The sequence below is a fragment of the Ornithodoros turicata genome, unplaced genomic scaffold (genome assembly GCF_037126465.1).
Source record: "Ornithodoros turicata isolate Travis unplaced genomic scaffold, ASM3712646v1 ctg00000857.1, whole genome shotgun sequence".
Classification (NCBI taxonomy): Eukaryota; Metazoa; Arthropoda; class Arachnida; order Ixodida; family Argasidae; genus Ornithodoros; species Ornithodoros turicata.
Genome location: NW_026999406.1, coordinates 550,467 through 577,677, shown reverse-complemented (window position 1 = coordinate 577,677; position 27,211 = coordinate 550,467). Strand labels below are relative to the sequence as shown.

Genomic DNA, 27,211 nt, shown 5'->3' with positions numbered 1-27,211 from the left:
TTTTTACTGGAATTCCTACGCGCATTCGCATACGTCCATGAAACTGTAGACGTCGTCCGACAATACGAAGAACAGACACATAGTCTTTCTCGTAGGTCAGGGCTTGCACAGGAAATTGCATCTTCCCCCTTTCGCTTCCTTTCGTGGTCCCTCGGCTCGTGAAACACCTCTCGGTTAGCTATGGACGTCTTCATACAGCCAGGAACGTAACAACGTCCATCGCCTGACATGATCACTTCGGAGGTTGCATAAGTGAGGGAAATGTCAGCGAGTTTCTCATTATTCACGAGTGCCGAAAGCAGAGCAGACGAACTTGGAGACACTAACAACACGGTCGACTGCTCGCAGCCAACGCAGCCCTCTGGTTCGCTCAGATAAATATTTCACGTTGATGTCGGTCCCGCTGGAGCCTCCCCCCCCCCCCATCGGCTCTGATAAGAAGTTTCCAATCAGGAAAATTGGACAAGTAGACCAATGAGCGATGCCGAACATTATGGTGTCAATTTGATAGACGGACACGACTATCACTTTAACATCGAGAGACAATACGTTGACATAAATGACATATACATTAAAATGACATCCACTCACGCTGTCCTGTGGTCAGAGACTCGTACCTTTGCTGGTTGTAACATACGCCTCTGAAGCACTTGCCCTCTTGAGCACGTAACATGCGCTGCGCAATTAATAATATGAACACAATCAACACAATGATGTGCGCAGTGAAAATGGGGCTGTGGCACAAAAGAGCACGAATGAACTCCTACGAGAAGAACTCCTACGGGAGTCCGTGAATCGGAGGCCATCAAAGTGTGACATCGTTTGGAGTAGACATCTTAGATATATGTAGCGAGTCGCACTTAATGCCTACAAGGTATGCCGAACGATGTTTCGCTCCATGTTTTTGCTCATCAGCAATTGCATTACAAGAATTTTGAATATCACGCGAATATTGAAGTAATTTTTCAGAAGCAACAAGGCGAAGTAGCATTTCTCTTTTTCTGGCCGATACCGTGGCAGGTCACTTGAGGAAATAAATCGACACGATGGCCCCCTTCGAACCGATAAGAAAACGCCTATTTGAGCGATGGCGTGTGAATGAAGTCACCGGGACGGCACAGTCGTCACGCACAGTTGAACAACGCCAACACATTTATTATTTCGGTTGAATTTATATAGTTCGAGACCGTCTAACCGCATACAGTGATCGAGTGGTTGTGCCCTAGCGCCGCCACATGCACTGGCGAGCTATACGTAGGCTTCGGTCGTCACCGTAAACCCGTGTGTGGCGCACATCGTATACAGCAGAAAATTCTACCGCACTGTCATCGAAAAGTTGCACACGCTATTAGATATAGCTGCGCGTACCAAGTTTAGTTTAGCACGTGTCGTCCACTGTTCGAAATTTCATCTTACGGCTGCATTATACGAGTAGCATTCTTTATTTTGATATCGAAGATCTGTACACAACTAGTCGTTCCTGTCAACCTTTCTTTGACGCGGGAAAAAAGTCCGAAAATGGCATCGTGCATATTTCTGCAATGCTAAAATGGGCGTGATGTTCCAACAAATATATCATGAAAGTTCCTGGTAGTGTGCTTGTGAGGTGTATAACTGCTCGATTTTATTATCTGCAGCTAGTATTGTCAGCCAGGAAACCTAGCTTAATTGGATAAGCACAGACGACACTGGTACAATATCATAAGCGCATGATAACGGTGTCGACAAAATCCCAGTGCTGGGTAAAAGAGGGGCAAAGGAGGACACAAGTAACGACACACAGCGACTGCACTGAACTACCAACGAAAGGTTTATTCAATCAAAATATATATGCTTACCACGACCTACCGTAATTTTTGTGTGAGACAGCGGCAGCACGTGTAAGCGCGGAAACGACGCTCTGATAACTCAGCAATCCGAGAGGCGTCTTTGGCCGCTCAAATGGTTCTTCATATGGAGATTTACCAGACTAAAGTACCTACTCACACATGTCGCGGTCCGCTCCATAGCGCTATAAATGAACGCTTAAAGCCTATAGCGGTGTTTTCAGCCTTTGCGTTCTCACTTGCACAGTGGGGCGTATACCACTCCCCCTCTCTCCCACTCGAGTCACGCGAAATCTCGTGGCAACGTGATGCACCGGCATTTCCGTGCTGACCATTTCAGCTCCGCCACTACGACACGAGGGAATCCTGATCAAAACAATCACAGATTTCGAAACGTCACAGCGAGTGGACCATCTTCATCGGAGAAAGGAAACCAGGCGCTAGAAATAGCACTGGAAAACTTGGCAAGAGCTCAATATCGGCAAGTGCTGTCTTCCATTGTTTCCTCGCAGTGCGAGGTGAACAAACGGCGGTGTTTTCCAGCATTATAGAGCAAAGCGCTGTATATGTATGGGAACTATCCCAGCGCAAAAGTGGGAAAGGTAACAAAGCTTTCGGCTTCACTTTAACATAATGATACATTTGCACAGACGATATGTGAAGTGATCTGTGTTGGAAGCAGGGGCAGATCCAGATTCTCCCTTTACGGGGGGAGGAAGTTCTCTGTCGCAGCGCGTGGCACAGGTGGGAACAGGAATGTACCAATGATTAGGAAGGGGTGTCGATTGCCCGCCTCCCTGTCCTCGATCCGCCATGGTTGGGATAAAGAAGACAAGACACAATGAGCAGAGCGTACCGAGCAAGCAGCAAAGCAATTGTGATATATACAACGTTGCAAAGCTGCGACGTTCCGCACACAGGGCACCCAGCTTCTTTGCATTTTGACGAGTCAAAACACTCTCTCTATATTTTGTTTGTCAAAACATTTGTTTGTTGTTGTTGTTTGTTTGACATACGGGGATGATGAGGCAATTGATCATGCATGCAACTACAGTAAATACGATTGTTATATGTGGACGTTTGTCGAGTGACACAACTGTGCTGCAACAAATAGAGCGCGTTGCCTATATTCTCTTGGAGAGACTAGATCTGGGCCCCGCTCTTGGAAGCCACATTTTTAAAGTTTGTACGTTCCAGACGTCACGCAATTTTAGGAAAAATCTTCCCGGGAACAGCACCGCAAGCGATACTGCCCCGACGACAGTTTTATGGGCCGCGCATTCGAAGACTCGGCCCATCCCGGGGCGGACCGACAGCGAGTTACAGTGTAACGACGCATGCCCCTAGAGACAGAAGTGTGCAAAGTTCGGCAGCTGCTTTACTCTTCTCAATACTTAAGACCTGGGAAAGTCCTTTGTTGTACCTTGATGTCCTCCAAATACGCAACAGAATACAGAACGCAGCCGTGTGAAAGTTGTCATGTCTTTCCTGGTATCTTCATATAAAACGTTACGTGTAACAGATGACAATCACTTCTTGCTTTATTTTATAGCTTCGAACTACATTTTACTACTTTTGAGCACGTCATTTAGTTACGGGTTTCGGCAGCGATGTCAAGGTCTGGGGTTGCTCTAATGCGATAGTCGTCATATATCCAATAATAATCACGAATGTAAATGTTGCTAGCTCTTTACTCCAGACAAAAGCTGCATTACCCACAATGAGATTTTGTTTTATTACGGGCCCTACATTAGAAAACTAGAAAATGTTGACACTCTGCTATTTGTGTGCAGACTTCTGCCAAATTCGATATATGTAATTAAGCGGATGATACAATTACGCAATGCACGAAACGTGCACTTGAAGCTGTGCTGGACGTTCATGTGCACTTCAAGTGTGAAAAACGGTCCCTGCCTTCACACTCAGGCAGTAGCAGCAATGAAACATACCCAACAGTTTGCCCCGTCTTCCTCTGCACCTCGGCACGGACAACTGGCCTCAGGATCGGGATAGTAGGAGCAGTCGAGGAAACGATCGTTGTACTGTAAAATGAAGAAAACGATATGTAGAACGTTTTTCTTGCTGTGTAGCACGTAGCCAGAATGACAATAAGCATGAGACATGTGCCTGTGTGCACGGTGGCGTGTAGTATGCCTCCCTGTCTCAAAGCGGCAACTCCAGGTTCCATGAACTCCATAATTGTACGAAAGGCCTTAATTTACTAATGATCTAGTCGAAGGAAAGGTACAGAGACTAGGATTCGAACCCATACGCTCCGATATACGGCCAAAGATGCTGGCAGCACCTCATACCGGAGAGGTCTGAGTTGAACCCCACCGCTGGTCCCTTTATTGTCATTATCCAATTGCAGTATGGAACTGACCGTTGTGGGGCTTGCATAGAGATCTAAAGACAGGAAACATTCATGAAAAAAGCGTTTGTCTTCTGTCGCTCCAAGGTTGAAAAAAAAAAGAAACTCAGGATTTCCAGACGGCATTTTTCGTCTGTTAGCTCTCTTCACAGTTCGCAAACGTGCCCATAAACATGCCCAACCGGCTCACAGAGCAGCGCATACAAAAACGCGGGTTTCTTCATGCAAATCTCACTATGGTCCGCAAGTCGGGGATTGTATCCACATCCCCCGCTCCCAAATTGATACGCCACCTTGTTTAAAAAGTAGTGATATTAGTGAATAGTAGTGAAAAGTAGTGATATTCTTATGATATTATTTCTGATTATTAGGCTCGCATGAACCCGTCATTTCATGTCATTGTTTTGCTGTTGCACGCCGACGTGTAATACATACGTAAAGTAGCATTCAGATCTGAATGTAAGCAAGAAGATTTTAGATGATGCTCGAGGTAGCACGTCATGCACAAACAGCAGTGGAGAGAGACCACTGAGAGACCAAGTCAGAGAGACCGCGTTCCGTAGAGCTTCGCGCGAGGTATAAGAGTATTGCTCGGTATTTTGTCCTTGCTGCCTACATGGTTATGCAGAATCTTTGTTCAAATGACGCCCAATGTATTGTGGGCTTCAGATAAGCCTACTACTTGGGATCACATGTCGCACTACTTGGGATCACATGTTACAACGAGGGGGCGTATGCCGTGAGCTGGATATACAACGCATCGAGACAGTTCCGGGGGGCGGGGCGGGGCTTTTTTGCTGTGGCGGTTGCGACCGCAGGTGTTATTGTAAGGTAGGAAATAAACCTTTGTTTGTTTTTTGCACATTTCTCTTGCTCTGTCTTCCTCGGTGACGGAACGGATGGGCTGATGTCCGGAGGTTATGGAAACACGGGTCCGCTCAGTAGCGGGGAAGACGCAGCACGCGTTGTTCATTTTTAATGTGGTGCGGTTTTTTCTTCTATTTTTCATTTAGGACTCCGCCGGTTTGTTTGTTTTCTTTTCCAAGGTTTCGTTTTTTTTTCCTGAGCTAGCGTTTTTTTTTGTTTGTCTGTTTGTGTTAAGTATTTTCTTTTTGAGTTCTTCGCAGCTCCCACACGGTACCCGATCCCCGGAGCCGATGCAGCATTCGCCGCCGCAAGTGAGATACGACCTCCGGAGCGGATGGAGAGGCCCTGTACAGCAGCGGTCTCGTTCTGAGGAGACGCCTGTATCCAACGCCTAGGCGCGTTCGGAGCCGAAAGGGCCAGCCGGGGAGAAGGGGACACATGCAATGCCTCCGTCCCAAGGTACGTCAACTACGGTACCTGCAGTGCCGCAGTATAACTCCGCTATAACGGCAGAACTCCTGTCACGCATGACGGAGTTACGTTTGTTGGTGGCACAACGTCTTGATGCCGTGTTGGTTTCGCCGCCGCAGTCACAAGCGCCCCTGCGACTTAATTTACCGGTCCCTGCCTTGTCAAGTTACGCCGCTAAAAAGTTGGTCGCTGTAGTGCGAATACGAACAGGAGACTGACCCCCGGGCATGTTCCTTACTCACTGCATTTATCCTTGGACTTCGGGACCAACGAATGCGGGCTCGTCTACTTCAAGAGGTTGACCTGGATGTCAACAAGGCATTAAGGATTTCTGAAAGTTGCTTGAAGGCAGAGCAGTAGTCTCCGCAACTGGATCGCAAGCTACTGGCTTCGTCGGCGTTGGGGAACGTTGCTAAAGTCCAAACCTCCGTTGATCAACAAGTGGAAAGGTGTTTTCGCTGCTGCAACACCAACCACAGTGAGGCAACGTGTCGCTTCAGCAAGGAAAGCTGCAGAGCGCGCAGTCAGTTAGGTCATATTGAACGTATGTGTAGGAAGAACAGGCAGAAACCTTCTCGCAGTGTTCATTCTCGTCGTAGCGTGACGTCTATCACAAGTGTCTTGGCTGTGGGTGACAAAGCAGAGGTCTTCACCAGCATCATCGATGGAGTTCCAGCTCAACTCCAGGAAGACACAGGCTCATATTATACAATCCTTGGAAGGAACGCTTGGCTGAAGTTGGGGAAGCCAAAACTCGCGCCGGCGCATCAGAAACTCAGGGTACTTACCGATCACAGCATACCTTTGAAAGGCCAACGTTCAGTGGAGGTAACCGTTGCGGGACAAACCCACGAGCTCCAAGCACTTTTTGCAGAATTTGATGGTACGAGCTTACTTGGCAAAGAATGGATCCGCGTGCTGAAGCTAGACCTCAACGCCATGTTTGTTGGGCGTATCCGCGATCCTCAGCCAGACCTCTCGGACATTCTGTGCCAGCACGACAAGCTTTTCGAGGAGGGAATAGGACGGTGCTCGAAGGTCAAGGTCCACCTACAGTTTCAGTCAGAAGCGAGACCGAAATTTTGCAAAGCCAGGCCTATTCCGTTTGCACTTCGTGACGCAGTGGAGAAAGATCTTCAGAGACACGTCAGTAACGGAGTCTTGACGCCAGTTGAAGTGTCGCAATGGGCAACACCAATTGTAGTCGTTCCCATACCGAACAGGGTGGTGCGTGTCTGCGGCGATTTCAGCGTTACTGTCAACCCGCAGCTGGACGTTGCCCATACCCCCTAGCGCGTCCGGAGGATCTGTTCGCAAAACTGAACGGTGGCGAGCACTTCTCGAAACTCGACCTCTAGGAAGCATATTTGCAGTTGGAGCTAGATGAAGATGCGAAGAAGGTCCTTGTCATGAACACTCACAAGGGTCTTTTCCGCTTCAACAGGATGCCTTTTGGGATATCGTCAGCCCCCGCTATATTCCAGAGAACAATAGAACAGGTCACTGCTGGGGTAGAGGGCGTGGTGGTTATCTCGACGACATCATCGTAACTGGAAGAACCGAGGCCGAACATCTGCACCACCTGGAACAGGTCTTGCGAAGGCTTCGTGCATATGGCTTTCGCCTCAAGAAACAAAAATGTGAATTCCTCAAAACAGAAGTGGAATATCTTGGACAAATCGTTTCAGCAGATGGCTTCAAACAATCACCGAAAAAGGTGTCAGCTCTGCTGGACATGCCAGAACCAGCCAACGGTAGGGAACTTCGAGCCTTTCTTGGTCTCGTGTAATACTATGGTCGATATGTCAAGTCACTTTCAGATCCTTGCGCACCGCTCAATCAACTTCTGCGGAATAATGTGCCTTGGGAGTGGTCATCAGGTCGCGCCCAGGCGTTCAAGGAGATCAAACGTCGACTCACGTCCATCGATTCCTTGGCGCATTTCGACCCTAGTCAAACTCTCTACATGGCTGCTGACGCTTCCTCGATAGGCGTTTTCGCAGTGATTTACCATAAAGTCAATGGTAAAGACAAGCCCATCGCTCATGCTTCTAAGACGTTGATGTCGGCCCAAAAAAACTACGCCCAAATTGAAAAGGAAGCTCTGGCCGTTATATTCGGTGTTGAGAAGTGTCACCAATATCTCTGGGGAAGGGAATTCATCTTATATACAGACCATGAACCACTGACGACAATCTTTGGCTCAAAGCGAGGAATTCCAGTCAAAGCGGCGAACAGAATGCAGCGCTGGGCGTTGACTCTGCCTGGTCATAGTTTTGACATTCAGTACAAGCCAACGGCCCAGTTCGGAAATCCGAACGGCCTGTCTTGACTTCCGGCAGGTCCGGACCCTGATTTCGATGTTGCGATTTCGGATGACGACTTCCTTGTGGGGAGTACTGGATCGCCGAATGTCTCTTCCGTCCTCTCAGTAGGTATTGATAAAATTCCGCTGAAAGCGTCTGCAATTGCCAAGGCCAGTGCTTCAGACCTGATCCTTTCTAAGGTCTACCATTACATCATGGAAGGTTGGCCTTCTCATGAACGGGACCTCGAGCTTCAACCCTACTACCTGCGCAACACTGAGCTGACAACAGAAAAGGGTTGCATCGTATGGGGCATACGCGTTGTCGTCCCGTCCCAGCATCGCAACACTGTCCTCAGCCTACTTCATGATGGCCACATTGGGCAAACAAAAATGAAAATGTTGGCGCGCTCCTATGTATGTTGTGGCCACGAATGGAGAATGACATTGAACTGACTTGTCAGTCGTGTGGAGCATGCGCCGCTTCTTCGGATCAACAACTTCCAGTTCCTCTTCACCAATGGGAGGTTCCGAAAGAACCGTGGTATCGCCTTCACTCTGAGTTCGCAGAGTTCAGCGGAAAAACTTACCTAGTGGTAATCGATGCGTACAGCAAGTGGCCCGAGGTGAAGTTGATGAGGTCTACCAAAGGTTCAGCCACAACAGAAGCCCTTATGGACAACTTCACTGCCCAGGGCCTCCCTTTCCAGCTGGTTAGCAATAATGGACCTCAGTTCATTTGGGCAGCGTTGAAAGATTTCTTGGATCGCCTTTGAATTAAACACATCTTGACTCCGCCGTATCACCCTAAGTCCAACGGACAGGCTGAGAATCTTGTGCGAACTCTGAAAGCCTTCCTTCGCCGTCAGAAGGAAGGGAGGGACAGTGCAAAGGAAATTAAGCATTTCGTGCTTAAAGGTCAGCTATGCCGATATCCCAAATAGTCGAAACGGTTGTGATATTCTGAAAGCCCACATCCGGCTCTCCCCAAAATGCACCTTCATTCTCTCAGTTCGGTACAGTACCATGTCAAAAAAATAGATAATTCATTCCGAAACACGCATGGGCGCAGCCATTTTTATGACGTAGATGCACCCGAACGGGCATTGTGACGTGTACGCGCCTTCGTACTTGTCAGTGGATTCCAGCTACGGCTTCTCGCGGCTTCACGTATCTGTGCTTGAAGATGGCGGACAGCCGGGTTCCACCGTTCCGCGATAAGTAAACAGTGCAATAGCTGCGAACTCATTCCCGAACCAACCTCTGTGCGATGTTGTGACTGGAATTCGTCGTTTGTGTTTTGTGAGTGTTTGTGTTTTGTCGCGTCTACGTTAGCCCCTTTACAGCACTTGCTCATTGTAGAGACTGACGTTTCGACAGCCGTTTTAGCAAGAAAATGCCGACAGCGTTTTATTCTTGCAGGAAAAAATTGTGCTATGTATTTGAGAAACCGCATACTGCTATGGGACACGGTTTACGTACCATTTATCAATGTGCAACAGCGTCGACGATGGTATGTAACGACGAGAGACGTAAAACGAAATACAAATCACATTTTAAACGTTTTGTGGGATTCTGTGCATTTTCCAGAAGCTTTCTTTGAATCACACACTCCCATGTCACGCTGCCTTGTGTGGCACGCTCCAAACTACTGCATTTTATGTTTAACATCTGGATATTGTTTGTAATGAGCACTGTCGCACAAAAACATGCACACGAAAACTCCAGTAGCCATGTGGTTGCACACTATGCAGACGCAAAAGAAGTACCAGAGCACATATTGGATCTTAGAAATGGTGTTTTTAAAAATGTGGGGTCTGAAGAGTTAGGGCATAACATAAATCCTAGAAATCAGGTGCACCTTATCCTTCTGTAGAGTGCTCTTTCAATTCACAACTCAGCCCATGGGGTGCAAAAGTGTTAGAGGCAATTATGTGGCTTGTCGTCCTGGGTGACATCGCTAGCCAGCCTCGGAATTAATTCCGTGCTCAGGAATTATTCTACAAATCGCTTTGTGTTTAATATTTATCATGTAGGACATGATAAGCAATATGTAAGCTGCAACCTTGTCTGTAGCATTCTCGACTGCCTCTTACCTTTACAGTTAGAGACACGTTACCAAATTATTTGCAAAGGGCACTCTTACAGGAGCCGTGTAACTTGAGTTTTTAATTTATAAAATTTATAAAAATATAAGTATACAATATGTAATATGAAATTTATATTAAATGAAAAATAACATTTATAAAAAGAATGTATCAAAAATAAATAAAAAGGCTTTATGGAAGCAATTCGTTAGCATACCCATTGCACATGAAGCACAATTATATATGCTTGGACATCATCTACACTCTTAAATTTAAAACACCCTTTAGGGTGTAATCCGGGTGTAACTGGGGTGTAAACTAATTTTTACTCCCATATTACACCAGCTCGAAGAAACATCCTGGGATGAGGGGTGTTAAATGGGTGTAATAATAACGTAACACCTTATTTACAACGTCCACTGAGCTCGGGTGTAAAGTGGCGTAAAATGGGTGTAGCGGGCATAGAGCTTTTACATGAACTGTATTTCTTTTGAAAGCACAATGATATGCTTCATGTTACCTACAGATGCATACAATAGGGCACCTCAGTAGAAATTTTGAGTCTACACTCTAAATCCTGTGACGAACATGCGCCAGTTCCCTCAGAAAGTACAGCCGGTACACAGCCGTAACCGTCTGGAAGCAGCCGTAACAGCTATCAAATAGCAAGCTCAACGATCCCTATCGCCAGATATGTGTGCCCCGCTGAATAGTATGTGTGCCTCCTGAGCCGTATACTCGTGTACTTGTCGAATAATCCGTGTGCCGGCTATGTGTGCCTTCGCTGGAGCGTACTACGTTGTTCCGCGCCCCGCCCGTGAGGAGTGACGTGGCACCGCGTATTCTACCGCAGTGCACAGTGCATTCGTCGCTGCGTTCGTGCATGTTGTGTGCGCTGCAACCTCGCCTTTGAAAGGACGACAACCTTGCTTTTCAATTACAAGTTTAAGGTAAGTCAACCTGTCTGTGATGCAACGTACGACGCCTGCGTTTTGCTTGTGTTTAATAATCGTTCTGTTGCAGACGATGGACACATTGCAAATGGCGGCAGGAGTGGATCGGCTACATCGGTGAAGCGACGATTTATATTACAAGCGAGGCTAATTGTATTCTTTCGTTATAGGTGAACGTGGGACTGTATCAACTACAAGGACGTGAGTTACAAGAAGCTGTCATATTCTAGCATTAACGTTTGAACAATACCAGCGTGATGTTCACTTCGGTTTCTTTACAGGTAGTGTCCTGTCTCAACGGTCACGCATATGCCTGCAAAACTGCAACTGCTTCTCACATCGAAGAGTGGTCTGGTGCCACATGCTCGGACAATTATTCGTCGGCCATTTCGTTTGAGGAACTGTCGTGTTCGTCACTAAGGATGATCTTGGTTGAGCTTTGCAGTGCCAGCCTGGTGCATCGGAGGGGTTGTGTCCATGCAACGTGTGCTCCATATGTGTGTGCTGGGATTAGTGAACCGTGTATGCTTTCCATTCGGCCAACGATGATGTACTGGATGAAATTTAGAGGTATGTGCACGCCAAAAAAAGTTGGTGTTTCAAGTTCAATGTTCTTGGTGCATTTTTTCCCCCATTATCTTCTTCTTCATTTTTCTTTTTTTTTTCTTTTTGCGAAGCCTGGAGATCATTTTCCGTTAGAGAACTCGAGAGGCATAATGTGTCTCGCGTATTAATTGGTACAAGTATTCCTTCATTACGTCCGGTACACTGTGGCTCCTGGCGTCAGCAGCGATGTCGTACCAGTTGTTTCAGGGGGCACAGGACACCTACAGCTTTCGCAGGCTTCCTCTTGATGTCATCTGGTGCACTTTTTTAGAAATGTGCCAGTTGATCAGGCTGCACCTATCCGTCAATGGGTTTAGAATGTACATTGTACCTATTTGAGACATACTTGTCTGAAGTTTGGGTTTCTGGCTTTCACAGCATTTTGCAGCCTCTCTGAAGAGTCGTTGCAAGTAGTAAGCAGCAGGCAGGTCGGGAAAAATCTGCTGTGCCTGTTTATTACTCACTACCTGCAGCATGCCGCAGAAAGCAGCGAAACCATGAAACCCAAATGACAGACAGTATGTCGCCAGCAGTACATGTCCAGCTCAATATGACTTTTTTTCAGAGCATTCAAGAAAACCTGTGAAGCGAAAAAGCCGCTGCTCCTTGCTCGCTCTTTCGCTGCTCCGTGAGGGCACATCAAGCTTTGGCACACTTTGATATACTGGCATCAGGAGTTTAAGAGCAGTGTTGCCCAGCAGGAGTTTACATCATTCTTGTTGAATGTTTCTTTTAAGACCCCAGAACTAAGGGAGACCGAGCTTTGTTATGCAATGCACAAAGCAGGTGCTTTGTATTCTGGCAAGCAAGAGATTCATGCCATATATAGCTTCGGTGGTAATAACGGTTCTAGTATTGATATGTGGTGTTTGTCTGGTTTGCCCTCATTAGCAGTACAAAGGATTGTACCTGCGGTAGCAATTTGGCCTCAAGCACTATGAAATAAAGAACCTGTATACTTAACCTACGTCTGGACTTTTCTTTTCAGGTGCATTTCCCAAATGCTGCAGTGGCTGTGCATTTGGTGCTCGTGGAAATTTCTTGTGTCCACAGTAATTAGCAGAGAGGCACTCCCCTGAATTATGTATGAGTAACTCAACTCCTCATTTATTGGACTGCGTACATGTGCATAGATTCACAGTTTCTGGCAGCTGGCATTTGTGAGAACTATAGCATCTATCTCTCAAGTAGCACATGTATTACTTGACAGATAAACAACACCTTGAAGGGTGTAATATTACCATGGGTGTTATATTACACCCTAAAGGGAGTGAGTTATAGCACTTTTGGATTACACCCTAAAGGGTGTTTTTGAAGTAGCAAATTACACCCTTTTTTGAGGTTGTAGCCGGTGGAAAAGGGTGTGATATTACACCCTAAAGGAAGTGAGTTATCGCACTTTGGGATTACACCCATATTACACCCAAAAGGGTGTAAAAAAATTAAGAGTGTAGTTAATCTTCTGAACCATATGTGTGGCTGCATACGAATGTTTTTATGCGCATGCTCTACCTTCCTATTCCTACATGTGCACACGAATAACAGTGAATATATGTGAAGTGGCAAAAAGTAACGCTAGACTCTACCATCATTGTGCCCCTTTAACTTTTCCACATTTATGTCTGGTGAACAGGGAATATCTCACCAGAAAACAAGACATTTGTGCATTATTTGGCAAGCAAATAATATATTTTCCATCAATCAACAATGTTGTGACCCCGTGCATATATTAATGTCAACAAGGAAAATACTTACAAATTATTCCTATGTACTCAAATGCAGATATGACAATTCTCTTTTTGTATCTCAGCACAGTACAGTTTCAAAATTAACAAACTGCACAGCATCAGCAATCTTAAAGTATCTCAAGAGGGGAATCACATAAAGCGCCAATAATAGACTGTGCAAACAAAGCTCCAAAAAACAAAGTACTTCAAGAAAAATCTGAATAATCGGTTGCCGTTGTGATATGTACTACCATGCACAGTTCATGTATGGAACATGTTACCTCATTGCATTGACTCCATGTGAGCACTAGAACAGGCAGCTTTTTAGGTCACTCTTTTCGTGTTTTTCTATTGTCTTTTTTTTGTTTTCTGTTTTTGGAATAGCAAGCATGGCCATAGTGAAACACAAGCAGCCAAGGACAGGATGAGACATCTACAATGCGACTGCTAGCTCTAAACTGATATATTTATTAGCAGACTCTGGAATATACACATATATGCTGCTAAGCAAATGACAATTTAGCCAATAGAATAACCGACAAGAAAAAAGGGTTATATATCTCCCCTCTCCTCATTCTAGTTCACAGGCAGCACTAGTATCATTCTGAGTGTGCCCGTGCGTTCCCTTTGAGATAACGTATCTCAGAGAGAAGCAAATCCAACAGCGGACTGCTTACACAAGCAACTGTCTTGGGTTTCTCTAACCACTTGTTATTTAACCGTTGCCTTGAGCTCTGTGTTCTGGAAATTTAGGCAGCATCCAGAGTCCCTGCAATGTGTTGCCATGTTTCCCGAAAGCATCAAATGTCTGTCCTTGGTTGCCTGTGTGTGACTATGGCTCACAGATACAAACTACCTTATTTCAACACACTAGAATACACAGATTTGTAAATAGCATCTGTTGATTGCACTGTACATACCCTCCATATAAAGGATCATAGTGGATACTACATCTTGTGCGATAATGTCAGGAACACAAAAAAGCTAGATTTGAAACCACTCTTACGTCGTAGTAGTAGTATTTCTGTGAAGCTACGCAATTCCTGTCCTGCAAATAATTTAAACCATATGTTTCATCTGCCAGCGTGATGATCCCCTGAAAAGCAATTCACACTTGGCCGGAACTACGGGTTCTGAAACCTATCCCTGACATGTGTAGCCATCAGGGAGGAAACCCAAGGGCTGCGGTGGAAAAGACAAACACACACGGGCTATGTTCTCACTGTGTATCAGCTGCTCTGGCTACTAAGAAGAACGTGTTCCAAATTAATACACCATGGCTTGACATGATACGCCGGCGAAAGCTAACCAATAAATGTGTAGTTAAATGGACAATACGTAAACACTTGCCATAAAATGACAGTTTCCTTCCTGCATTCATGCGCTACCATTCAACCCACATAAACAGTGCACTGAATTTTTTTATAGCATTACACGTCGTTTGACAGAACTTGAACAAGATTACATAGCACACGATAAAAGTAGAGTGAACATAATGTGCAGAAAAAATGGCTAGGAGACAAGCGAGCTGGTGAAGATGATGCATATGTAAAACCACGAGACCAGGGAACACAAAGGGACGTGTTTGTGTCTGTCCCTTCGTGTTCCCTAGTCTTGGGGTTTTACATCATGCATAATGTGCAGCTTTCCATTCACGCTTAATGGCTGTAGCAGAATGCATGAAAGCCACTGCTAAGTTGTGTTGAGAAACACAAATTGACGTTTTTGAGCTTTGCGTCCACACACGAGACGGCGTTTCCTGAGAGGTGAGGTGATATTTCACATTCTTTATTCCTCAATCAGTTGCGACTCATGCGCTGTCGGTGTTCGTCTGTCTGCTCGTGTTGGTACGCTGCGTTTCTACTACTTGAATCGCGGCATCAGCGCACACGAGTGATCGCCTTCACAAAGAGATGGACGAAAGATTCACCCGTTTGCGTGATACGGACGTCATGTTCGGATTCCTTCTCCATATCGAGGTTTTGTGTTATGGCACAAACACAGACAGTCTGAAACACAGGTGCAGTTGCTTCGGTAGTTTTTACGACTGCGATGTTGATGGGGAGCAACTCTATGACGAAATTTTAGACTGCAGAATGTTGTTGTCAAGTCGTTCCAGCCTGAAGGTAACGAGTCCTGAGGGCCTTCTTGAATTTATTGTTCGGTATGGGGACGAGGGCGTATTCCCCACTCTTCGTATCGCCATCCAGATTATGCTAACGATAGCGGTTTCTATCGCCAGCTGTGAGAGGTATTTCAGTAAACTAAAACTGATACTTTCATATTTGAGAGCTTCCATGGGTCAAAGAAGGCTCTGCGATCTTGCTCTGCTGAGCATAGAGAGACACGAAACTGAAAAAAAAAAAAAAAAACGGACTTCGATGACATCATAGGGAGTTTCACAGCAGCGAGGGCTTGTAAAATAGTGTTGTAATTGTACAATCTGACAAATTGTTTTTCTTTTTTGTGTCGGTTTTGTGTGTATTCTGGGTTAATAAAAACATAAGCGACAAACCAGCAGTGTTCCATGTTTATCGCGAACATCATGGGGATACGCTGCGACTGGGGCGCAACTGCATAGCTTGCCATGGGCGCCGTCCTCTCTAGATACGCCACTGACTCTACCGTCCATTATTACTATTTTGGTATCCATGTTGTTGTGCTTGTGGAGACGTCGCGCTCCTGGTATCAGTAAGATATGGTAAGCGCAATGTTACACAGCTATATGCATTCATCGGTCCGCTCTTTCGCCTCGGCGATGCCAGTGTCCATGCGGTTCAGAGTCCATAGTGTTGACCACAACACGGAGAAGTCATGATGGTCGACGACCTCTTCAAATGAAAACACCGGTCACTGCGCCGCGTCTTCATGACTATGCATATGTAACCAAGAAGAAGCACTATATTTCAACCCGAATGTTCGTTCACACTTAGCAGCATCACTTATCAACCTCCGGTACATTCGTGTGGCGAAATCGAAGCTGGCGGAGCTTAGGCTCCAACTCCATAAAAAGTTTTCTCAAGAAGAGCAGACGTGTTGCCTAAAGAGTGTTCAGTCTACCTGTCTTTTCCACGACGTCCGATGAACAACAACGCTTCCTGCTCGGTCAGCTTGCCGGCGCCGCGACACCAGAGAAATCGCAAAAAAATAAAGAAAAAGACGGCGCGGCCACATGACGTAAGCGGCTGGCTGGCGGCGGCTGGGGGCATTTCTGCCGCGAGATTCAAAGCTCCCTCGCGCGCCAGGATTGGGCGCTACGCTCAAGCTTTTTGTGCGAATATGTATCACAGGGCCCAGAATGGTAATTTCTACTTCTCCCGTTATATTTTATTCCGATCATTTCCATGCTCCTTTAAATTGTGAGAAATCCTGTGAACATAAGGGATACACACTGGTCTACCATATCGTGGCCTGGGTCCACCTGCTCCCTCTCTTGATTCCATTTTCCTTAACAAGGTTTCAGCAACACTTTGTAAGCTAGATTCTGGATAGCCAGCATCCCTAACTCTACTAAGCTGAGCACCAAAACTTTCTTGTGCCATGTGCTGGCGAGATTTCATTAATGCTGAGCGTGTCGCAACGCTAGCCCCTCCCCTTTTCACAATTTTAGAATGTGCTGACGAGAAGGGAAGAATACCTTTCTTAGCCCTAGGTCGGTACATATAGCAGATGTGTTGTTGTTTGTTGTTTCTTAACCAGATAAAGGTCAAGAAACTGAAGAGCATCATTTTTAGGAAATTCTGTAGTAGGTTCCAGGCCACCCATTTTTTCTTTGAAAGTCCGCAGAATATCATCAAAAGGTGAAACACTGCACCCGATAGGACTGCCCGATTTTTGTACAAAATATTGTTGTCCATTTTTTCCACCGTGGCATGCAAATAGGTCTTGAGAAGTTCAATAAAAGTAGGTATTCCCATGCCAGTAGTATTCTGGAAGGTAACAGCACTCTCTTCAATCAGATCTTGCACAGCTCCTAGGAGAGTTTGCTGGTCTATTGAATAAAAAAAGATCAACAACATCAAAGGAGCATAACTGAAGGTCTGATGTGGAATCATCCTGAAGAACTTGGATAACAGCTTCAGAGTTCTTAATCGCGAACGGATCGCAGATAGGTAGAGACTGCAGATGCCGTGATAGAAACCTGGAAATGCTCCTCTGCCATGTATTCTTTTCAGTAATAATCGTGCGGAAAGGCATCTCTTCTTTGTATGTCTGGGCAGTAAAGAAGGACTACAGGCAATCACCTGACTAACCTTTAATAGCCTTCAGGATCTTTTCGTTGCTAGCCTCCTGGCAGATCCTAACAGTAGCCGCATGGGATTCCTTAGCAAGTTGTAAAGCAGTGGACCTAAAATTATTCTCAAGTGCACTGGAGGTTTTTTGCTCATAGGAGCGTTGATACAATACCACAAAGCCCCCTTCTTTGTCAGCAGTTACCGGACGTATATTTTCCTCCTTGAAGAACACTTGCACATTGCGAAGAGCCTTGAAATTTCTGCTGGATAGCTGAACCCTTCTTGCTGAGTCTAATATCTGGTTGATACATGAAGATCTCCCTTCCTCAGGGACCGCACCAGCGATCTATCTGATAACAGCCAGAAGTGCCTTTTTTTTTTCAATTGCGGCTGGAACTGAATTTTGAGCTTGAGTGTGTCCAGCTTGAGTGTGTCCAAAATATCCTTAAATACATTAACATTGTTCAGAACTGTAACCTGCTGAGACGAGTCAGGGGTCCTGGGCCTCTTATACGTGTGAAGCAGCTGCCCAAGTCTAAATTTCCAAAAAACAGCATTGCGATTTTTTTCCCATTTGCAAGTACCACCGCCAGTCTGTTAGCATAGGCCACTTCCGTATCTCCCGGAGCATAGCACAACGGTTTTAGTAGATCCATTTGGTGTCTATAATGCATCCAATACTCTCCTCTCATGATCTTGGTAATTCGTCGGGCATGTCGTGCAGTAGGATGGAAGTATCCAAAGGAGCTGTAGACTTCTTCCAGGATAATGTGCTTGTCGAGGGCAAAAGCCATGGTTTTTGCTCGTGTAAAACTGAGAACAGCAAAGAAAATGCAGGCAGCAATCTCCATGTATGAGGATGAGGATGTGGCGATCCGTGGAAGACGATGGAGAGGTGCCTCTGCTGCCACGCGCTGGGAAGACAGTTCTACCGGCACCGTCCTAGCGTGAGGCCACGTCCATCTGCCCGCTGGGACATTCCATCATCGCCGCTCAGGACTCATGTAGAAGAAGACCATCGTCTTCTACATTTGGTGACCCGAACAAAGAACACCATGTTCGGCGCAATTCGGCCCAGTACCATCCCAAATTTCCGCAAGACCGCATTCAAAGCCATATGAAGGTCCGGTGCATCGTTCTCCCGAGGAACCGCTAGGCGACATCAATTCACCGCAGCTCACTCAACGTACTCCATCTCAACGCCTGGCCGCTCAGCACCATGGTTCGCTCATGTACCCAGTTCACGTCGCCATGGTCGTACACGTCACGTCGCCGCACGCTTCGTGATGGCACTCCTCGGGATTCTACCAGCGGCACCTTCCCGAGCATCAAGCGAAGCTCAACCACTCAACCGCAAGCGCACTCCTCGTCTGAGGGGGGGAGTGATGTGCCGATCCGTGGAAGACGATGAAGAGATGCCTCTGCTGCCACGTGCTACGGCGCTGGGAAGACAGTTCTACCGGAAGCGTCCTAGCGTGAGGCCACGTCCATCTGCCCGCTCGGACATTCCATCATCGCCGGTCAGGACTAATGTAGAGGAAGACCATCGTCCTCTACATGCTAGTGACAAAAGGAGTCCCCTTTACACTGAAAATGTACTTAACAAGCGGGCTGTCGCGGGGTAGTTGGTTGTAGAACATAGTTGATTGCAAATGCAGCAAGAGACGCGGACAGGTAGGTTAAACAAACACGACAGGAGACCTGCAGACTCGCAACTAGCAGAAGTTTAATGGCAGGAGACAAATATATACAGAAAAAAGAGAGTACCCAACCAATCGCAACACAGTAGAAACCTGAAATGAACTTGCAACAAAGTAGGAATACATGGATTGATAACAAAGGGCATCTGCACGTGCAACCCAACACCCCGCATCCCACGTGCAACATTAAAAGACAAGGTAATCTCTTTCAGGTTGAGTCAGGGCAATGGAACCAAAATGGAACGATGGGCAGGCTGGGACCAAAATTGAGTGTCCAGCCGCAATTGAAAAAACCGGAACTTCTTGCTCTTATCAGAAAGATCGCTGGTGCGGTCCCTGAGGAAGGGAGATCTTCATGTATCAACCAAATATTAGACTCAGCAAGAAGGGTTCAGCTATCCAGCAGAAATTTCAAGGCTCTTCGCAATGTGCAAGTGTTCATCAAGGAGGCAAATATACGTCCGGTAACTGCTGACAAAGAAGGGGGCTTTGTGGTATTGTCTCAACGCTCCTATGAGCAAAAAACCTCCAGTGCACTTGAGAAGAATTTTAGGCCCACTACTTTACAACTTGCTAAGGAATCCCATGCGGCTACTGTTAGGATCTGCCAGGGGGCTAGCAACGAAAATATCCTGAAGGCTATTAAAGGGACGTCAGGTGAGTGCATGTCGGCCTCCTTTACTGCCAAGCCACACAAAGAAGAGCTGCCTTTCTGCGCGATTATTACTGAAAAGAATACATGGCAGAAGAGCATTTCCACGTTTCTATCACGGCATCTGCAGTCTCTACCTATCTGCGATCCTTTCGCGATTAAGAACTCTGAAGCTGTTATCCAAGTTCTTCAGGATGATTCCACATCAGGCCTTCAGTTATGCTCCGTTGATGTTGATCTTTTTTATTCAATAGACCAGCAAACTCTCCTAGGAGCAGTGCAAGATCTGATTGAAGAGAGTGCTGTTACCTTCCAGGTACTACTGGCATGGGAATACCTACTTTTATGGAACTTCTCAAGACCTATTTGCATGCCACGGTGGTCAAACATGGACAACAATATTTTGTACAAAAATCGGGCACTCCTATCGGGTCCAGTGTTTCACCTGTGCTTTGTGATATATTTCTTGGCAAATGTGGCACAGAGATCATAATGGCTCTAGCTGACAAACCGCACTACCATATCTGCAGGTATGTTGATGACTTTTTAATATTGTATAAGGATGGTTTTGATGATATTCTGTGGACTTTCAAAGAAAAAATGGGTGACCTGGAACTTACTATAGAATTTCTTAAAAATGATGCTCTTCAGTTTCTTGACCTTTATCTGGTTAAGAAACAACAACACATCTGCTATATGTACCGACCTAGGGCCAAGAAATGTCTTCTTCCCTTTACGTCAGCACATTCTAAAATTGTGAAAAGGGGAGTGGCTAGCGTTGCGATACACTCAGCATTAATGAAATCTTGCCAGCACATGGCACAAGAAAGCTTTGGTGCTCAGCTTAGTAGACTTAGGGATGCTGGCGATCCGGAATCTAGTTTACAAAGTGTTGCTGAAACCTTGTTAAGGAAAATGGAATCAGGAGAGGGAGCAGGTGAACCTAGGCCGTGATATGGTAGACCAGTGTGTATCCCTTATGTTCACAGGATTTCTCACTGTTTAAAAAACGTGGCAGCTAGATATAAAGTAGATGTGGTTTTTTCTGCTCCGCATAAGTTACAGTCTCTTTGCCAGCGCATAAATTGCCCTAAGCAACCACAGCATTGCATGATTAGACGTAGAGATCCTTTTGTTGAGTGCGTTAAAGGAGTGGTTTACTCCATTACGTTGGGCTGTGGCAATTTTACATTGGGCAGTCCGGCCGCTGCCTTGATGTTCGTCTCTTTGAACATGCCTCATGTTTAGGCCGGGCTCCTTCTGGCCATCTTTCAATTCATTGTAATGAGTGTTCTTGTTCTCCGCAATTCAGAGACACTACAATAATAGACAGGAGTCCGGAAAAAACTGTTCGGGAGATTATAGAAGCGCTTCACATCATTTTACGCGGCAACAGTTGTATAAGTGTGCCTTCCATTGCCCTGACTCAACCTGAGAGAGGTTATATTAATGTTGCACGTGGGATGCGGGGTGTTGGGTTACACGTGCAGATGCCTTATGTTATCAATCCATGTATTCCTACTTTGTTGCAAGTTTACTCGTTGCAAGTTCCTACTTTGTTGCAAGTTGCAGGTTTCTGCTGTGTTGCGATTGGTTGGGTGCTCTCTTTTTTCTGTATATATTTGTCTCCTCCCATTAAACTTCTGCTAGTTGCGAGTCTGCAGGTCTCCTGTCGTATTTGTTTAACTCACCTGTCCGCGTCCCTCGCTGCATTTGCAATCAACTATATTCTACAACCAACTACCCCGCTACAACCCTCTTGTTAAATGATCAAACTCCGTGCTCAAATTATCTGCTTTGAAACCGGTTGTGAAACGGGAACCGAAATTTTCTAAATCGGTTCGGTTCAGCACAAAGATGGCGGCGCCCTTTCGGTTCGGCTCCGGCAAAAACATAACGGTTCTTTCAGGTTTTCGGTTCCGGTTTGATTTGATGCTTTGGTATTGATTAGGGATATCAACTTTATTTCAAATGTATGTCCGCAGTTAATGATAAGTAGTGTGTCTTGTGATGATAGCTTCCACATGACGTGGTCATTGTTTGTTTGTTGTACTGTCTAACACGAGCTGTTGTTCCGCAATGTATACTGTACTCTACACAGATATATCGTGCCACCACAAACTTGTATATGTCGTGTTCGTAGGAATGCACACAAAAACAACGATTTCACGGAGGAACAGGAAGCAGAGGAGAATGCCAGGAACGCTTCGTAAACCACATACGCCAGACCAGTATTGCACGCAGCAGCGGAATTTGTGCCCTTGCGGTTTGACAGGCGCATTTTTTCTCGGTGCGTGGCCATGGAGAGTCTTACGCAGCACAATATTCATAGAAACACGTGCCATGCGGGCCGGCCTTTACCGTCTTAAAATTAGGTTCGAAGTGGACTAGCTTAGACCTTCATTTCGTGTCGAAGCTGGATACAGCTAAAGATTGGGCAAGTGTACTTCGCTGTGACGCACGGCTGATTCCTGTTTATTTTACGATCTTTCAGTGCTCTATTACGAAACCTAGATTCTCGTTCAGAAAGTCTGTGCAAAATTTTACTTGCCTTTATTCGCTCTTTCAGGTTGACAGTCACACCCGCTCCACATGCAGAATAGCTGCATCCGCATTCCACCGGATCCCCTAGAAGATGATTTTTTCACTTATTGAGAGACGAGGCAGCAGTTTCCGTCCTTAGGACGACATAAGAGCATGTAGGAAAGAAGGAAAGGGGAACCCTAACGGATCTCCGACAAGGGCAAGTGAGGTGAGGATAGAAGATGAACCGTAGCTTTTTGGGGCCACGCGAGGATAACGTTACCTGACTAGCCCATTGAGGTCGCTTTGCACACGTCACTTTGGAGGCTGCTTCGGCGGGCTACGATCACAACTCTCCAAGTATTCTGAATGCATGCGTTAGGGTCCCCATATAGATGTATGAACCGTTCGTATGTACCGGAAAGCGAGCGGTGATGTGACTGGAGTGGCTTCCCGTCTCGGTTTCTTTTGTCAGAGCAATGGGGCTCCTTCTCTCTTTCTTTCCGCCATGCACAAGAGCAAAAGCCGCAGCTACGTAAGATGTCAGCTTTACCTTTGCATGCCAGGCTATCTATGATTATCTCGCGAGAGTTTGTGGCAGCTCAAAGAAAGGGACCGTTCTGGGTGACATCAGCTTAGTAAATGTTTAATCTGATAGCAGCGCGAGTCGATTGAAACCTTCTGGCCTCTTTGGCAGGTACATCTCCCCTGGTGTCCGAGATGTTGGGCTTCGGGAGTGGGGCAGTAACTCGCTCCAGCTAACCTCTTGGGGTGTAAATATAATATTAGGGACGACGCCTAGTGGCAGTGAGGGCCGCACTAAGTGGGCATGAGACTGAAGCGCTCAAGTCCGTCTTCAACGTACGCGACTTCAAGCGGGCTATAGCAAAGGTTTCATCGCGACCGCTCAGATCGATGACAAAAGTGTAGCCGAAAGGTAATAGAACTTCGTCGGGACCTAAGTACGCAACGCACAGATTTCTTACGCGGGAAAACGTCCGAGGCTGTGTGAACTCTCGCAGATACATATGAAGCAGACCTGGGAACTGCTCGACTTGGCCTTGACCGAAGTCGTAAGAAGAGATCACGAACGATCCTCTGGGATCCTTCAGGTAGTCCGAGCGTTCGTGGCTGGGAAAAAGTGCACCATTTAAAATGTCAACGGGAAGACGTACAGCTGAGCCATATACCGCTTCGGCGGTGGGGTTTTGTTTTATCTAGGCTGATGTAACATTAATCGAACGTTGCGAATTACCGTAAATTCCACGTTGTCTATAGTTCACACTTTCTAATACCCTCACCTTAAGGTTCCTATTCTACTGGCGCAAAAGCGCAGGTATCCTGAAACCTAAATACAATACTACAAGTATGTAATCGAGAATATTCGAGAAGACAACGAGTAGCATATCCTTTTACGTGCACATTTATTAAAATTTAATATAATTCGTGAAACATGTAGAAAAATGATAATCGCTGATGATGGTGACAATAATAATATTAATCACGTGATTGCTGCGTCTCCTGGTGACGGTCATTCCTGAAAGATAACTAATAATACAGTTCATGCCACCTATCGGATAGCAGCTCAAACTGCCATAAATAGGCGTAAAGAACAGACAATCTCCAACAAAATAGGACAAATGCCTGACAGTGACTTACCGCAGTACTTCGTGAGAAGCTGACGATATCGTTAGATGGGGAAGCTTTACAACTAGCTGGCTGCTCCTAGGTCATAAAATAGGCCACCGTTGCTTCCATCACCCTTAATGCAAATATATCACAAGAACATATAAAATAGTGCCTGAATCAGAGATATGAAGAAACATATCTGTATTATGCAATACGCAACATCTAAAATAGCTAAAATAACTGCGCTACCTACTATTTCAATGTTTGCCACAGTACATATCACACACGCACCACACAGAGCCCCACAGTTCGCATGAGTTCTCCAGTGATACCCACCAAACTCTGCAGGTAAAGAAAGCGATAGCTGTTTACTTCGCATAATGATCTGTTATTGCTCCACACCTCTACCACATGTGGTTGTTGAAAAAAACATGCACAAATCTTAGGTGAGGCAAATGAGAGAACGAAAACTTACTTCAACTCGAAAGCAGGAGAACAAAGGATCGCTACCTCTCGCACACCACGACATTCGCTGTTATGCTCAACGTAGATGTTCACCGTATTGGCCAGTACTGCGTCGATGCTCCAGAGATTAGAGTACAAAATAGGCGTGATCCTGAAGTTGCAAAGGCCCTTTCGTGTAACAAAATGCCGTATCGTACCGAACCGCCACGATGAGGCGCCTTGTCTATTGTATACTGCTGTGGGGAATGTCGATGACGATGATGCAGACGTATTTATCAGTGGAGTGCAGCTGTAACTTCCACAGTTTCGCCACGAAAACCACCGCTCTGCTCGGCCACGTGATCATCCATAGCGAATCGCCAAGACAGAGCCGGAATCCAGCGCCAAAAAAGCGCGCACTGATCGAAGTGCGTATGTGCGCTGCGTGCCCTCTCCTATACTCTCTCCCTTGACCCCGCCGTCCCGCCCTCTGTTCCCGGCGCAGCGCCTGCTCATCTGCTAATATTACCGAGAAGCAGAAAATGAAAATCAAGAACATCAAGGAATGCACACGTACAAATTTATTGACACTGTAAGCATATAAACAAGAAGCAACATCCATTCGCAGGTTTGCGGGACACCGCTTCTTAAAGTTGGCCTGACCGGCGTACCCGCTTCCCTCCATTGAAGCAATGTATTCCATCTCATTTTGTTAGAATATCTGTCCACCCTGAGCTTGAGAAAGAAATGCCCTCATACACGTGCTACTGTGAGAGGGCCTTCAATGGCGTACAAGAGGAATGGCAGCGCAAGAGCGTCCCACTTTTTTCCTGGAGGACTTATTTTCGCCGTGTTGGCTTCATCGGAGGAAGCACTGGTGCGCTATTTTTCTTGTATTTGGCCAAAACAATGAGTTCTCCAGAAAATTCCCATGTAAGACATGAAAGGTGAAATTGTCTTTTACACTTTGCAACTTTGTGCGCAACAGTTGGATGCTCCAGTTTTCTTACCAAGACGAAAGAAGCGTTAAGGAACTCACTGTGACTTGCGAAGCGTCTCTTCCTGAGGGTGTTAGCAACGGGCGGTGTCAGCTCAGTGGTGGAGATGGTGGGCACACCTTCGAGTACCGCGGTTCGAACCGCGGACTACTTCTTTTTTTTTTTTTTATAGAGGGAGTTATGAGACTAGCGGCAGGACGAGAGCGTCATAATCTTGGCTTAACATTGCCGTACTGGTCATATCATACTGCATGGCTGGTCGTTTTCCTGAGACGCTTTCGGACATATGTCGGCACTGTTCCCTTAGGAGTTCACAGTTCCGCAGGACGCACATTCCGCCAGGGTGTCAGTCGTGACGTTGCCAACCTCTGCGAGGCCGACAACGGCAAGCCCTTTCACCACCACCACCACCAGCAGCGATTGCAAAGCGATGAGAACAGCGAATCTACGTTCACTTCACTGAGTGTTAAATAAGGGAGGTGGAACTGAACAATGTCTCCATACTGGTATCTCACGGAAATATTTCCCAGAAAACATGAAATTAACAAGTTAATCAATGAATTTTAGCTAACTAGTTGTCCAGTAGTTGCACATGCTGTCCTACATGATATTCGGCTGGCCGTATAACCCACCTGCTAGAACTGCATCTATTTTTCTCGGCTAGTTTTTTCATAAAAATTTCGTAAAGAATTAAAACAAAACATCCTGTATATGGGCTGCTTGCGAGCTATTCCCTATCCCTAGTTTCCTGTCAAACTCGAAATCAGTGTAACAACACTGAATTTCGGGTAAAACTAGAAATGTAGGAAATTGAGCTCGCACACAAAAACTGATCGTTACGTCAGCCCTTGAGGTAATCTAGAGCTGCACAAGGCTCGCCAGTGATGACTCTCTCTCGTCCGTACCAGTGGTGATTGCGTTTATTTCACGCGATTATTGCGATTATTTTATATTTGCGTGTTTTTATTGCGTTTCTTCATTGGTCAATTTTCGCCTTAGTGTTGATCAGGACAGTTTTATTATCTAAGAGTCTGACCGGTGCGATCAGAGGAGGGAAGGCGTCGTTCACACGCTGCATAGCTAGTATATGAGACGTTCATATACCGTCGCAGCATTCCATTTCTGGAGGTCGCGCCCTCCTACGTTCCTAGTGGCTAACATGTTCTCTTTTCTTTCTTTCTTTTTTTTTTCAGGAGGAGGCATAAACTCAACATCCAGCGTGGGCTCTCGCCGCGTGTTCCATCGAAGAACGGCCAAACTACGCCACCATTTCGCGGTGGATTTCCGATAGGGTTGCAAAGGCCCACGAGGAATAAAATGACACTATACTTTTCGAAATCGACCGGAACGGATGTGACCGTCCTTTCAAAGGATCCGAGACGTCGCACACGATATTGTAGAGATGCAGGTGCGAAGTTAAGAAGGAACAATATACAGTAATGGGAGCTTTACTCACATAGCTGCGAATATGTAAGAATGACGACGATGACTGTGGGGGCAATCATGTTCTTGGACTCGCAGTTCCAAATGAATGTACGGTGTGCGTGAACCAAGGAGGGTTTATGCGCAAGACAAGTCCCTCACGCGATGTAACGAGCGATTCTTACGTAACAGGATATCTTCTTCCTAACAGCTGTATTAGTAAGATGAATCATTAGTGCCACTATCTGACATTAAGAACGTCCGTGTAGGGCACCACGCCACCGTTTGCAGATGATGAGGGGAGCTGCTGTCAGCAAATGATTTAATTAGCGATGACGGAATGTTCAGAAAGTGCGTGAGTTACGGGCTGACCTTTCACGAAATGGCAAGATGTG

At 46.1% G+C, this 27,211-nt stretch overlaps 1 protein-coding gene and 1 long non-coding RNA gene across 3 annotated transcripts in view; one reads left to right on the top strand and one right to left on the bottom strand.

Moving 5' to 3' along the window:
- Window positions 1-26,986, bottom strand: part of LOC135375359 (uncharacterized) — a 162,464-nt gene extending 135,478 nt beyond the window's left edge. The window contains exons 1-4 of one of the 2 annotated variants that reach the window (XM_064608078.1): window positions 26,851-26,986; window positions 22,352-22,428; window positions 3,776-3,868; window positions 592-676 (exon numbers count right to left, since the gene is read on the bottom strand). In XM_064608078.1, coding sequence (XP_064464148.1) covers window positions 592-676; window positions 3,776-3,868; window positions 22,352-22,428; window positions 26,851-26,899 — 304 coding nt within the window. In that variant the 5' untranslated portion in view covers window positions 26,900-26,986. The remainder of the gene's footprint in view (window positions 1-591; window positions 677-3,775; window positions 3,869-22,351; window positions 22,429-26,850) is intronic. The other variant, XM_064608079.1, reaches the window with a different exon arrangement.
- On the top strand, window positions 10,784-12,449 carry LOC135375354 (uncharacterized). The gene is made up of 3 exons (XR_010417226.1): window positions 10,784-10,877; window positions 10,951-11,081; window positions 11,162-12,449. It is a non-coding gene; the product is annotated as an uncharacterized LOC135375354 (long non-coding RNA).
- Window positions 26,987-27,211: the final 225 nt, after the last annotated feature.